The sequence below is a fragment of the Mchenga conophoros genome, linkage group LG20 (genome assembly GCF_057382185.1).
Source record: "Mchenga conophoros isolate Kocher_MC1m ecotype Shallow Benthic linkage group LG20, M_conophoros_male_GT1.1, whole genome shotgun sequence".
Taxonomy (NCBI): domain Eukaryota; kingdom Metazoa; phylum Chordata; class Actinopteri; order Cichliformes; family Cichlidae; genus Mchenga; species Mchenga conophoros.
Window position 1 is genome coordinate 11,209,347 of NC_140545.1, and position 14,103 is coordinate 11,223,449.

The 14,103-nt window shown below is 44.4% G+C and overlaps 1 protein-coding gene across 7 annotated transcripts in view; it reads right to left on the reverse strand.

Moving 5' to 3' along the window:
* Positions 1 to 14,103, reverse strand: part of agrn (agrin) — a 258,498-nt gene that overhangs the window by 46,412 nt on the left and 197,983 nt on the right. For all 7 annotated transcript variants that reach the window (XM_085261191.1, XM_085261192.1, XM_085261190.1 and 4 more), the window contains 7 exons: positions 10,202 to 10,350; positions 9,033 to 9,138; positions 6,450 to 6,560; positions 5,721 to 5,885; positions 4,144 to 4,287; positions 1,301 to 1,425; positions 1,078 to 1,183 (listed from right to left, as the gene is read on the reverse strand). In XM_085261191.1, coding sequence (XP_085117317.1) covers positions 1,078 to 1,183; positions 1,301 to 1,425; positions 4,144 to 4,287; positions 5,721 to 5,885; positions 6,450 to 6,560; positions 9,033 to 9,138; positions 10,202 to 10,350 — 906 coding nt within the window. The remainder of the gene's footprint in view (positions 1 to 1,077; positions 1,184 to 1,300; positions 1,426 to 4,143; positions 4,288 to 5,720; positions 5,886 to 6,449; positions 6,561 to 9,032; positions 9,139 to 10,201; positions 10,351 to 14,103) is intronic.

Here is a 14,103-nt window from a genome sequence, read left to right on the forward strand (position 1 = left end):
TTTTTTTTTTTTTTTTAAATCCGACTACCTGAAACTACAAATCAACATACACTATATCAACATCCTTTCCTGTCTGGAATACTGCCATTTCAGTCTGAAGGGGATCACTCAGGGCAGAGGGGTAAAAGGGACGCGTGTCTCTGCATGAGGTCATTTGATCCACTAAATGATGAGGTGAATGAACATTTTTCTACCTGAAAATGTAAGACACCTGGCAGTGGCTCGCGGCCACAGCTCCACAGCTGGCGTAGAGCTTCCTCCTGCTCTTGCCGGCGGCGTCTCTAGAATTCTGCTGTGACGCAAGCTGGCAGTCGGCGAGACCACTTCACTGTACATGAAAGCTGTGGCCTTGGCAAGGGTCCCAGTGCCTATTACACCGATCCAAGCAATGTCCATCAGCATGTGGGCTGGGATGGAGGGGAGGGGGGACAAGAGCTGTACCTTTTCCTGAGTACACATGTACTCTACATGTGCAATCATACTTCAGCAGCATCGTGTTCCTGGCAGCATCAAGCTGCGAAGGGATTGATGTATTCCCCAACAGGGGGTTTGAAGATGAAGCCAAATCCCAACAAAGGGACTGGAAAGCAAAGAGGAAGTGTCATTGCTATCTGGTGAGTTTGCAACGCACAGACTCCAGTCAAACTTGTTTTTCTTTTCAAAATAAATAAATAAATCTCCATCTGAATTCTGAGATCCCTGTAGTGTGGCACATGCTTTCATTCTCACCAGGCAGTTTAAAACCAGGAGGAGAGACAGGCTTGTTCGATATACAGAAGTGCTATTGAACATGATGCGTGTAAGATGCTTTTATTATATACTCTTCAGCACTTGAATGACCTTAATAAGAAATAAGCACAGCTGCTCGAGTGTGTGCAGAAACATTTATTTTAAGATAAATGTGCTCTCACAGTGCTCTGACCTTACTTTCTGAATCAGAGTGATGGATAGGAGGAGAAACAGCAGGAGGGGGTTAATTTGAGGCCCTCGGCACTGCTCATTATCTTTTGATCAGGGACTGACAACAGTTGGCCATCCGTGTGTCTCGTTATGCATGGAGGTTTCTACGAGGCTCACCTGTGCACTGTCCAAAGTGCTGCACTGTGATGTCCTTGTCCTGTCTACAGGCTATGGTCCTCAGCTGGCACTGGTCGGCATAGGTCACCCCATCTGAGCCGCACACCTGCTCCACAGTGACAGAGATGGAGCGAAGGGAGAACACGTTAACTCCCTACAGGCAACTACAAGAATGTGTTTCCATTCAAACAACTTATTTCTTTAGACAGTTTGAAAGACACACCTTGGTTTTGTTTTTCAAATCGCAGTCAGGTGAGGGGCACTCACAGTGGGCCTGGCCATTCACCTTAATGCAAGTGGCTCCATAGTTACATTGTAACTCTTCACAGGAAGTTGGGGCTTCAGGACCTGTGGGAGAAACAAGTTTACACTGCTATACGTTCTGTACGCACTATATGGACAAAGGTACCGGGTCATCTATGCATCCTGTTAGAGCACCACTCTCGAATTCAGTGAGCTCTTCATTCTTTCATCAATGACTGTGAATGCAGGCTGCATGGTTAGGTGCTTGATTTAAAAAGTCTGTGGCAATGGGACTGAAAACACCTGAATTTAAAGATTAAGAGGTGTGGCCCAACACTTTTGTTCAAATAGAGTACTTTATATACAGCAATGGAGACTGTGAAATCAGACTATAGCTGGCAACATTTCTGCCACGTTTTGTTGTTTCGTAGTGATTTCCTCCTTTATTCTGTAATCCTTGTTCTTTCCTGTGAGTGTTATTTCAACACGTTCTCACTCCCAAAGAGTAATATATATAGTAATACACTAGGTGACAAATCGTCAACATACTACACTTCTGGGCACCCAACACGTTCGTAAATGATGAGATCGGAGAAACGATTAAACTTGAGAACTGTTTGGAATCAATCTACATGTGTTCGTTCAATTTACTTAAAACGCTTTGGAAAACACTATTTAACGTCACTAAAGTGCTGGTACAGGTTAGTTAGTGTTAGGGCTGGAATACATGGCTTGAACGTGTATTACCGCAGGACCGCCATTCTGCTGGATTTCACCCATAACCCGGCGCGTAACATAAGAACGCGGAAGGTCACCTTTCGCGTTCCTCAGGAACGCTGCGGAACGTGACAAATCGTCGGGATGTTACGCCTCGGGAGTGAGATTGGGCTGGTTATTTCCATTATTCATGTTGGCCTTCCCTTGCTTTTTTTGTGTATTACTGCCCTTTCATTCCTGGTTCTTTGTTCCTAGTATAGGTCCAATCATGTTTGTCCATCTAATATGCTTTCAAGACTCCAACCTTTACTTTCTGTCAGCTGGTTTTGCTGATGCTTAAGGTTTTGAATTTTTGATCCTGGTCTCCTGTGTTTGGCTCTTTGAAAACATTACAATTTCCTGTGTATCAAAATGTCAACCTTTCTGTAGGTACCAAAAGTTCGGCCAGTTAAACACCCAGTAAAGAATAAAATACAGTTGAACACAATAGTTAAGAACTGAAATAACCAAAACATGTAAAGAAAAAGTCTTTAAAAGCAATGTAAAAGATGATACTGCATACAGCAGTCACTCTGTCTCTCTTGAGTGTTAACAGTGACGTGGGAACAGACTATAAGCTGCTGGTTTAGAGTACAGGGATAGCAGTTCTGATATATATGCTGGGATCAGGTCCTGAGGGGATTTCAAAGTATAACAACAAACTGTGTTATAAGCCGTCTAGCTATAAAACTTTAACCCCAAACAGCGAATAACAATTCATCTGCACTGCTGACAACATTCATACTATACTTGTGCTATTGTGCCACAGTTTTAACCTCCTAAGACCCGAACTCTTTCATGGCATGCATTTTTTATTTCTCTTTGATATTTGGGCTGATTGGGACCTGATGAATGTAAAAACAAAGAATTACCAGATTTTTTTTTTTTACTTGATTTTTGTTTCTGAGAAAAATGAGAGACACATATGAGGACATTCGCTTTAAATTTGGATAGAACAGTGTCAGTATAATGTCCTCATAATTGGATATCAGGGCCCTGAAGAGCAAAATTTAGTATTTTGGTCTAGACAACCCATAATTTGATGTCTACATATGTGGACGCCAGGTCCTAGGAGGTTAAAACACCACTTGTCGCACTCGGGGTGATTTTATAGTGTGGAAAGAGTGAGCTGAAAGACTTCATCCTTGTCTTGTATTCAGCATCTTTACACCAACCGTATAACAGTGATAATAGAATTCCCAAATTCTCTGAGTTTCAATTATTCATGGCATGCACAGCAATTTTCCAAAACTGCTGCACAAAAAAAAGTTGATCTTCTGAGGGGCCCAAAGGTGAGCACTCAAGATCTCTCCTCAGTTCTCCCCTAAAGACTGTTTGAAGCCTTGAAGCTGTCGCAGCAGGATCTGCTGCAGGGAGTCCACCATCCACCCACCTGGATGTGAGTGTGGGGTCTTTGCATTGTTTCATCACAGAGGCTTAGCGCACCCCACCCTTTAGCTCCTGCTTTTATGTGCTGCACCCTCCGAGTACTCGTCCTTTTTATCTGGCAGGGTGTGTGGCGAAGAGCCCCACCACTGTGCTGGGACTGCTGGCTTCATTAAGCATTTGACTTCCAGTCGATATCTGATGGTGCATCTTAATCAAGGAGCTGCAGGCCCCCACAGCAGGAACTAACCTTTCCTTCAACCGGCTTTGTGGCTTGTACAATCACCAGGGCTGTTTTTATTATTAATCAAAAGTAATCAATAGTCCTTAAACAGAGGTATAAACCCACACATTCAAAGAACAATGAATCATCACAACTGTGTAGAGAAAATAAAATATCAATGGGAAATGTGTCATCCACATGCCATTTGTACACTTGAGTATTTTCCTAATCACTATTGATCAGCTCTCTTGCAGCCACTTCCTTCTTTGCCAGTAAAGCTGATGGATGCAAAGAGCCGATGAAGAAAGAAATGGCTGCTTCCAGGCTGATCCACAAATCAGATAAGTGACAAAAACCACTTTGGAATGATAGAGAGAAGCTGGAACCAAGGAGAGAAATGTGTGTGTGTTTGGTTTCTGAATGCCCCACACACTGGCCTTGATGCTCTTTCTTATTACCTTTGTCGCAGCCATTCATGCCCATCTTGCTCCCATCTGGACACACGTTGCACTTCATGCCCTTCACTCCCGTCTTGCAAGAGCACAGACCCGACATCTGCTCACAATCATCCCGGACTGAGCCCGTAGCGTCGCAGTTGCATGCTGCCGTGGAAAGGTGGAAAAAAAATGAGAGAGATTGATGAGGGGGGAAAAAGGCCAGTCAATTAGCGACGACGGCAGGAAGAGAGATAGGAATAGCTCGGTTTATAGTCTGTACAAACTGTGCTTGAAGCAACCTTAGCCTCTGTAGCGTTGTGCTTGAGAGACATCTTTGTCTTAAGTATCAAGGGTTGGTAATAGTTCAACCAGCCCTAGGGGCCACAGGAGGAGGACAAGAAGGAGGGGAATGAGTACGTAAGAGAAACTCAGGAAAACAACGCCGGGGAAAGACATCAAGTCCATTATGTTCCGGGAATCAATGACGTGTGTTGTTTTCCACTCCTCTCCTGCTGAACGTGGTATTGGCGTGTGGTGTGCTGTCTGCTTGCTTTGGGTAAACCTTGTTAAGGTCAGGCCACGGGTGAGGCACCTGCAGGCTTCCTGCTGTTGACTGAAAATGCTCTGTGACTTGGGGAGCTATGTCCTATGATACCTCAGCGGCAGGATACGAGCTAGTCACCATATTGCATTACACCAAGACAAACAAGGGGTCCCGACCCTGTTCTTTACTCGAATACAAATGAGAATGGTTCATTCAGTACAGCCTTGACAGGTCTAAAGGACAAAGTAAGACATCTTTCCACAAAAACTCTCATCAAATAGTTAAGCTCTATAAATATATGGAGCTTAACTAGAAGAGAATCTAATTTGACTGACTATATTTTATGGATATTCATTTTATAAACTTCTGTTCTAAAAAGGGTAGCTCGGAGGCACTGCTATTAATTCAGTGAGAAATGTATTGTCAAACTATGGCTCTTATCTTGAGAAATATGACTCTCACTTATGTAGAGTGGATTCCAGCCATGCAGATTTGGATTTATTTGGCAAAGACTTTAGTTTTACAGACTCAGAGGTTTTGGGTTTCTTCCCAGAAAACATTGGGGGGAATAACTAAAATTGTTCAGTAACTATAAAAGTAAAGTAGATCAGAAGAAAAGTGCACACAGAAATATTGATGGTGTATCTAGAGCAGGCGGTGTGAATCATACAAGTCAGTCAGGACTTTGCAAACTATGAAAGTTGGAGATGTCTGCGGAGATGCTGGAGATGAAAGTTCCAGATCCTGACAAGTTGCTGACAAGACCCACTGACAAGACCCACTGGAGATCAAAGCTGAGGCCCACGAACTAAACCGACTTTGACATCTCTGATCTAGACTAACTATTTCACTATTTCAGGATTTCTGAAAACCAAATAAAACCTCTCTGCGTGTTAACACTTTGATGTGTATGGATTTTTTTTTCGGTGTGTGTGTGCACAGACCATTTGTGGAGAGGAAATGTAAGGATTGAAAAGTAACATACATAAAATGAACGTCATCGAAATAAAACACATTTGTACAGCTGATCAGATACAAAGAAGGAATTCCTCACGAGTGCAGCCGCTCATGTTCTCTGTCACGATGCCGCGGAAATTCCAGAAGCCCGGCTCACAGCGGTCACACTTCTGCCCTCCGACACCCGGCTTACAGGAGCACTGCCCGGTGGTTGGATCGCACGTCCCCTTGTAGGAGCCGTAGATATTACACTGACAGGTAGCTGAGGGGAAAAGAGCAACAAGGAATTTCACTTTTCTACAGCAAACTTACACTGCTGCTGTTTATAGATCCCTGTAGCTTATAAGAGTTGGATAATGCTTACTGTGATGGATACTCTGTATTAGAGATTTATGCTAGGCTCAAATGTCAGCTAAACCCTATTCCGCAAATAAAAAGGCGGATAAAGCGCGCTGAGGTGATTTTCCTTTTTTCTAAATCTCTGCGTATTCTTATTTCTCCGTCTGCATTTTCTCCATCCATGCTGTATCCCCTGGCTTACAGCTCGATGCAAGCCTTTTCTCTTCCATCTGCGCGCTATCATTTGTCAGGATCATCAGATGAAGAGATTTTTCTGTTGATACAGCGCAGAATTATCATAATTATTCCTTGGATTAAGATGAAACGTTTTCGGCTCTGCAACTTTGCTACTGTAATTGCAGTCAAGGACAACGAGGCCCATATGCTGCAAACAGCCTGATACTATCTACTTTTTTTTTCCTCCTTTTTTTTTTTAAAAACTCGTGACACACTGACGGGTCAAAGTGGGACACAGAATAGGACTCACCGGGACATCCTGCCTGTCCAACTCCTAAGGCGGCCGTCACATTGTCTGAGCAGCAGCCGTACACTGACACGCTGCAGTGCTCGGATACCGTCGGGTCCGGCAGAGATACGGCTGAAATCACCGATGAGGTAGGGAAGGAAAGGGAGGGGAGATGGAAGATGGAACAGGGAGAGAAAGAGGAACACCAGCATTTGAGTGATTACTGTAGGGTTTGTTGATGGTGGTGGAGGAGGGGAATTAAACAACACAATCTCTGAACAACATGTAACTTTTTTGCCAACAATGAGATTGGCTTGAGGGGCAGAGGTGGAGAGCCTGGCAGTCGGCTTCAAGATAACAATTCTATTTGCTACTTTCTCCACAATGACTCAAAATCAGGGGGAAAATGATGCTATTACCTCCAGTGAAAACAAACAATGGCATTTCTGGTGAATGTGCAGAAGCTGACATTTACCACCTACTAGAAGGCATGTTCTCTTCATTTGTTCTTGTCTAATATTACGAAATTGCACCGCTGCCCTACAACCTTCAAAAAAAGAAAAGAAGAAGAAGCAGAAGAAAAAAAAAAAAAAAAGGCCTGCTGCATAATGCGAAGGAATTTGCCAAGCAGTTTCTGCCTGCGCACACTGTGTGGAGAGCTCCTTTGTCTAAGGATGCACAAGACGCCAAAATAGTGTGACAGCACTGAATACAGAGCCACATTCAGCAAAATAAAAACAAATGCGTTCCTCAAACCTGGCGCTTCTCCAGAAATTGGAAGAGAACAACAAAACAGTCAGTGGGAGGAAAATAGGATTTGTTTAATGGCCGGAGCAAAAGCATCATTGTTCACATTTTTTCATACTTTGGAGTGAAAAGTAAAGTTGTAGATAGAAACGGGAAAACCCTTGGTTTTCTGTGTGTCTCTCTATTGCCCTCCCCATCGCCTCTTTTAGTGTTGCTCATTTGGAGTTTGGAGGCTGGAGATACAGGGGCCATAAATCACACTGTTACTGGTGTGGATATGAGCCTCAGCCTAATGGTGATGACTCGGCGCGCTCTTTTTCCAGTGCTTTCCCACTCCAGAGATGGGCTTTGGACACAGTTCATTTAACTTGCCACTTTTCAGTGCTCCATTCGGCTATCTGTACTGAGCCTATTAGGACAAGGAGAACTTTTAATTTCATATGTTCTTCCACCCTTCAAGGGTTTTTCTCCATTGTCCGGCACAATGCACCTCGCTGTGACATGCAATATTACCCTCACATTTTCAAGGTCCACTGCTGCGCCTTCTCCGCTTCGCTGATTGTTGCTGGTCTTTTATATTCCTGCAAGGGCACATCTGCACATGTGTCTAGTAAACCAATAAAAATTTCAGTGGATTATATTGAAATCCCTGACCCTGATTTGAGTTTGCAGGCGGCAAAAAAAAAAAAATACTATTTTAAATGCTACAAGAGGCAAACTTTACAAATGTGCATGCAGCAGACGGCTGTGTTGACACTGTATGCAAAGTAGGTAGCTTTTCAAACTGAGAACCTCTGAAATACAAGGTTGCTTTCATGCTCCGCTACTGAGAGCTGGCATGTTTTGATAAAGTTTATGGAGCTGAGGTCAAATGAAGTTTCTCCTTACATAGCTAATGCAGAGGGCAGTGAAATTCCCCAAGATCTGAGTCCCCCCCCCCCCCCCATTAGCCAATAGGAGATGAGAACCCAGAGGCCTTGTACCCATAGAGGACTCTTCAAAAAAGGATTGATTATCCATGGATGGTAGAGAAGCGTGACAGTCAGTGCCCAAGGAGGCCAGCTTAGGAAGGAGAAGAATCTGCAGAGATGTGTGTGAAAACACTGGCAGCTCCTTCATTCTCACTCTCTTCAAACTCTCTCCATCCTCCTCTCTTTCAGACCCAGGGGGAATCAAACAGACTGGAATGATCACACAAAATCCCTTAAGTGCCTTTTGCTCTGCTCCCTGGCCTGTGCTAGCAAAAAGCTCTTCATTTAACATAGCCACAGAGAGGAAGATGGTTAACCTTTGCTGCTCTGCCACTGATCTCACAGCGTTTGTGGCTGATAAATGTCATTCATCACATGCAAAGAGAGGGAGTTTATATTAAAGGAAGAGGGGAAAGTGGTGTCCTGAGGGCTAAGAAGCAAGCTCCGGAGCACAGGTTTATTGCTTTAAATTCTCTGAATATCTGGACAGAAAAGTGAGCCTTTATTACTATCTGTTAGTTCACACTTGGGCCCGAGAGGAAGATTTTTAACTCTGCTCACGAGCCGGCCCACGTGGACTAGCCACTTCCCAGAAAAGCTGGAAAGCTCAAAGTGTGCTGAGTCAACCTTCCCTGAGCAAATTACACAAACCCACACATCAAATTTAACACTGACCTCCCATCATTTCACTTGCTTATGGCTAACCAGGTCACACTGAAGAGAGACACAAGCAGTGCTGTCAGAATTACACTCAAACTAGAGACAATTACAACCCCATCGATGGATGGAATGAGTGGAGAAATGGGATGTCAGCGACAATGAGACTTGATGAGGGTGCTCTTGTGCACTGCAATGACATCGACTCTGAGTGGCGTAATGTACCGACCTGCACAGGGTCCCTGATTTTGAATCAACAAGTGCTCTCGTTTCTCACATCTGGCCTTCTTCAGCTCGCACTCGTTGCTGTAGTTTTTCCCATCGGAACCACAAACCTGCAAAAAGAAAGACACAAAGCAGAGTCTGAAGCAGCGTCTAGCTTAACCCCTCAGCTCTTTTTGCTCTACCTCGCTTCAGTTATTACCAGGCCGCGTGTTTTTACCGAGGCGTGCCCTGTATTTAAAGTAAAAGCGCATTCACCTAGACGCTGAACTAAAGAGCCATTAAGTGGTTAGTTCGGTTGCTTTCAATAATACTTCACGGCCTTTGTCAGGTGGCGTTTTTACTCAGTTGTAATGGACGTGGTTTAATCAGGTGTCATCAGTTTCACCACACTTAAGACCATGCGGTGACACCTGAGCCACATCCGTGACAACAAAGCAAGCTGCTGCTGCTCATGACGGTAAGATGACCTCGTGGGAAAAGAGGATATTTTTTTTGCTCCTGCTTATTAGACAGGTCTGTTTCTGTCGTCACTGGAGCTTTCTCCTCGTGTCACGTGGTGTTCAGTCAGGTAAGCCATAAATACAGTGTTTCTTTCCCCTGTTATGCAGACTATGTCAACCTATATGTTCCACTGACGGACGCAACATAAACACCATCTCCAGCCTTATGCCTCGCCTTTCTGATGCTTAATTGTGGATGTCACAAAACTTTCTTCTGCCCAGTTACTCAGTTTCTGGGATCCTTTTTGAGTTTTGCGTTGGCTTACAAATTACCGAGGTTGTACAGTCATGCTGTCTCCGAATAAGAAATGCTGCAAAAAGATTTTCCATCTGAAGCTGACCTTGAAAAAGTCCCCCGTGCCTTCATCCACGCCCCCATGTTTTACAATTTTGTCAAATTTACAAGAAAATAAGAAAGAAAGTGGCCCCTGATGGATTTTGTAACAAGCAAGGTTATTCGGCAAATTCAGAAGACATCTAGATTTCTTTTTATGCTAAAGACAAAAATTCAGGAATAATTTTCCATGTCATTTTATAGGAGATTGGAGTTTGTCCGATGAAAATGTCAAAAGCAGATGTGTGCGATTTATGTTTTTGCATTTTGCTTTGAAGGGACTGGAAGATTTAACCACATTAGCAGCTAATGGCAAATGATTTTTGAAGGCTGTCTTACCAGGCTGTGAGGCACACTCGTGCAGCTGTATTCACAAAGGCATCGGTCGCTTTCGTCTTCTGCGTCTTCGTACCACGTGCCTCCAAATACGAGACAGCGGTCCTGTTCACAGCTCTCCTGACCCGATCCAGACCCGCCCGAGCCGCAGTCTGCATAAAAAAAGACACACAATATCATTAACAAACATATGCACACACATCACAATCTATACATCTAGCGGGCATCATAGTTTTATTTGTCTTGAAGTTAAAACTACATTTAAACACTGTGGGCGCCGTAAAGTTAAGATAATTTACATTTCCCCTCATGATGGCGAGAGGCAACCAAAGGCGCTGCTGGTAGTACAAGATAATGACGGTGTCTAGCGAGGGCCACCGATTGACTAAATAAATTAGACATCTCTGCACCACCAGTGAGGCATCCTTTCATTTCAATTACATCAGAAACAAAAAAAGGGGGAGGGAATTATTAACTCCGGCCTCCAAGTGTGCGGAGAGAATTGGTGGCGAGGCCTGCTTTATGGGTGTCTGCTTCCCGATATGAGAATGCAACTAATTGCAAAGTGTTCTGTAAAATCTAATTATCTCCCAAGACTTTAAAGAAAGTTGTCCCGGCAACTCTTTAACTGCGACCCTGAAATGGCTTTTTGCTTGTTTTAAAAATGCACGTCTGTGTATCGCAGTAGGAGGAACAGCTAAGGCTGGCTTAATGTTTATAGGGAACGAGGCAGAGCAAGGACAAATAAAAACCCAATTAGGGGCCAGGATGTACAGCTCTACAAAATGATTTAAAAAGAAGCACCAGAAAGGGGGGGGGGGGGGGGGGGGGGTATTTGACAAGTGGGTTGATTTGAGGAAGACAAATTTGGGGAAGGGAGGGGGGGATTGCAAAGTGCAGGCAAAAAAAAATGGGAGGATCTGGCTTTTGAAGTTGCAAATTTTACCTACAGTGGAACTCCAGAGGGAGATTAGGTAAACGTGTGTGAAAGCGGGGGAAAGAAAGCATGCAGCATGAAAGACGGAAAGAATGTCAGACAGAGCGAGGCACCCTGGGGGCTGGCAGAAAGTTCATTTAAAACAAATTTGTTATTCAAAAAAGGACTACAGTTCAACTAAAAGCTCCCAGCGCAGGCAGAAGACTCAAAGCGCATTAGGTAATCGAGGTCTTTCTTTCCCTTCTCGTCTACTTTTAGGGCTCGTTCGGCTCAGTGTATTGATGCACTACCACTAATGGTTAAATCAATGTCATAGTGTAATGGAAGTATCACTTAGCATAAACTGTCTCCCAAAGTAGATTATGGAGCAGGTCACAGTGCACGGTGCGGGGAGGGGCCGATGAAGCCCCGGCTGTTCTTCGATATGGGTCATCAGCTGTGGTGCTGGGAGAGATCTGAGTGGTCGATACGGCGGCGGAGACGTCGCTTTACTATCTGTGCCTTCAACAGAGGAGTTGGAGCTTTGTGAAGAGTGCCCCCCCCCCACCCCTCCCCGAGAAAACCCCCCCAAAAAACTAGGAACCATCAGTGCTTATTAAAGCATCGCTCTGTCTCCATTTTAAAGCCCCAACCCTAATCCGTTTACTTGAATTTGCCATTGTTGCAACTTATTGATTTCGAACCACAGTCCGAGTTAAACATAACATTTTGTGACACAGCTAATGCGCTGCGTAATGGCTTTCAGCTGCCAGTGACATTATCGCAGGTACTCGGCGTCAGATGGCATCTGAAAGTGAGAAGAAGAGATCAGAAACAGAAAGGGAGCTCAGCAGCCTGTGGTCGGCTTCCTGTATCTGTTTACTGTTTGCCAGCTCAGCACGACGCAGTAAAAAGGAAATGCCGGAGTAGCCGATTCATATTCCACTCAGGTCCCTTCACACAGACAAGATAAATATATAAAAAGAGGTAAGACACTAGAATGGAATAAATAAAAGTGAAAGGCGAGGGGAGGGGGTCCTAATTAGCTGTTGTTCTTTGATGTGCCCGTCACCCACGCTGCCTATGAACCTTTCAATTAATATGTCCCCAGCCAAGATGGCTGCATCAGCTATTCTCTCCGTACTGCCCATCCGTTTCTTTTTACTCAGTCTTGTCAGAAGCCTGAGTCTATTTAGCCAGGGGAGCTCCATTAAGAAGCCAGAATTGAGCGGCGGAGAGAAGAAAGGAAATTAATTGCATAAGAATAATGTCCGAAAAAGACTGAGAGGCTTTGACAGTAGAAATAATAGAGGAAGTGAAGAGGAAGACGGTATTGTCTTGAACTGTGTGCTACTGAAAGTAGAGGGAAGAGGAGAAAACATGAGAACCTGGGTAAATTATAGATGACGGAGGGGAGGGGGCTGTAGATGTTCAGCAAACCAGATTTGTTGTGTCAACATCAATGATCCAGGAGACATCTGATATTTCTATGATACCTCTGATATCATGACCTGACTGAATGTCAACATCTATGACATTAAAGAAATTCTCCCTCTTTGAAAATGACAACGGTTTTGCTCCCTCTATCAGTACCACCTTCTTTGACTGATGTGACAGCACGTTAGCCTAAATAAAGTTCCTGTAGGACGGAGAAGCATCACAGCCAGTGGGAGGATGGGGTGTTTTTAGATGGCAGGAGGAGAAAAGAAGTTTTGTTGCCTCAACGGAAGGTTAGAAGCCCCCATGATGAATGGACCGTGAAGGAAAAATGCGCTGATCACACTCCGGGAAGCTCTCGTGCCACCCAGCCACTCACTTGCCTGTTTTTTCATGCCCTTTCCTGTCTTTTGGAGCTTGATCACATCCGTGCCGTGTGAGGAGCGACGAGGGTGAGGATCCAGCATCGCCGTGTGATCCTGCTCTCATAATCTTGTTTATTAAATGTCTATTCAATTAAAAAAGGGGGCTCGGGCCTCCGTAGGTGATGCACTGCTCTCAGTTACCACTTTGTCAGTGTCGAGAAAAGGAGCTGAGGCCAGGCCTACCCGAGTGTGAAATTAAACAGGTGATAAATTTCCCTGTATGGCCAACAGTGGGAACACTGTCATTTTTCATTACTGCTAAATAAAAAGGCAGGAGAAAACAACTTCCATTTTTATGCCGTGCGCTCCCCTCCTCCCAACAAGACTAATGAGGATGGTTTTTAAGTCAGGTCTACGTAAGCAAATAAATCAACACATTCACTTCCTCTCTGGGCTTATCTTAGATTTGAAGTATGGAGTGGGGAGTTGCGCATACTGGTGATGTAGAGCCCTGCCGCTGTCTACAATAGAGCCAGAAAAAAAAACAGAATTACATTTTGTGACAAGGGTGCTGTATAACACAGCATGTGCTCTTAATTTTGCCAAATCTACCACTGATACTGTACATGTAGGCAAGGGTGAATCCATCAGCAGCAAATCCTGTTTAAGACAGGCAGGAGGAGAGAAGTAGAACAACTTTCTGCAAATTGGTTTTGACTGTTTTACAGGCTTCCTGTGGAGGGTCCGGGTCAGATTTGAGGGGGCCGAAAGAAGGGGGGGGGGGGGGGGGGGGGGACAGAACCGTCTGCTGCCCCTGGGGTGAAATTTATTGATTTCTGCCGAGCCCTTCTCCACCCCTGTCTGTGAAAGCCTTGGCGCCCCTTTTGTCAAGAAGGACAATTTTGATGGAGAGGAGTGCAAAATGGAAAGAGATGTGAGTGGGTGGGACAGCAGGGTGCGATGTGGAGAGCAAAAAGAAAAAAGAAAGGGGAAAAAAAGAAAAGATTCTATTGTGTAAGCCTGACAGTTCTCTCTGAATCAAAATGAGCAAGCGATGGGAAAAAGGAGAATGCTGAGAGACAGTATGGTAGAGAGAATAAAATATAAAAACAAAGCCATCAGCCACTGCAAGCAGAGCAATGCCCTTGGGATGCAGATGAGAGTACTTTTTGCCTGATACAACCAAC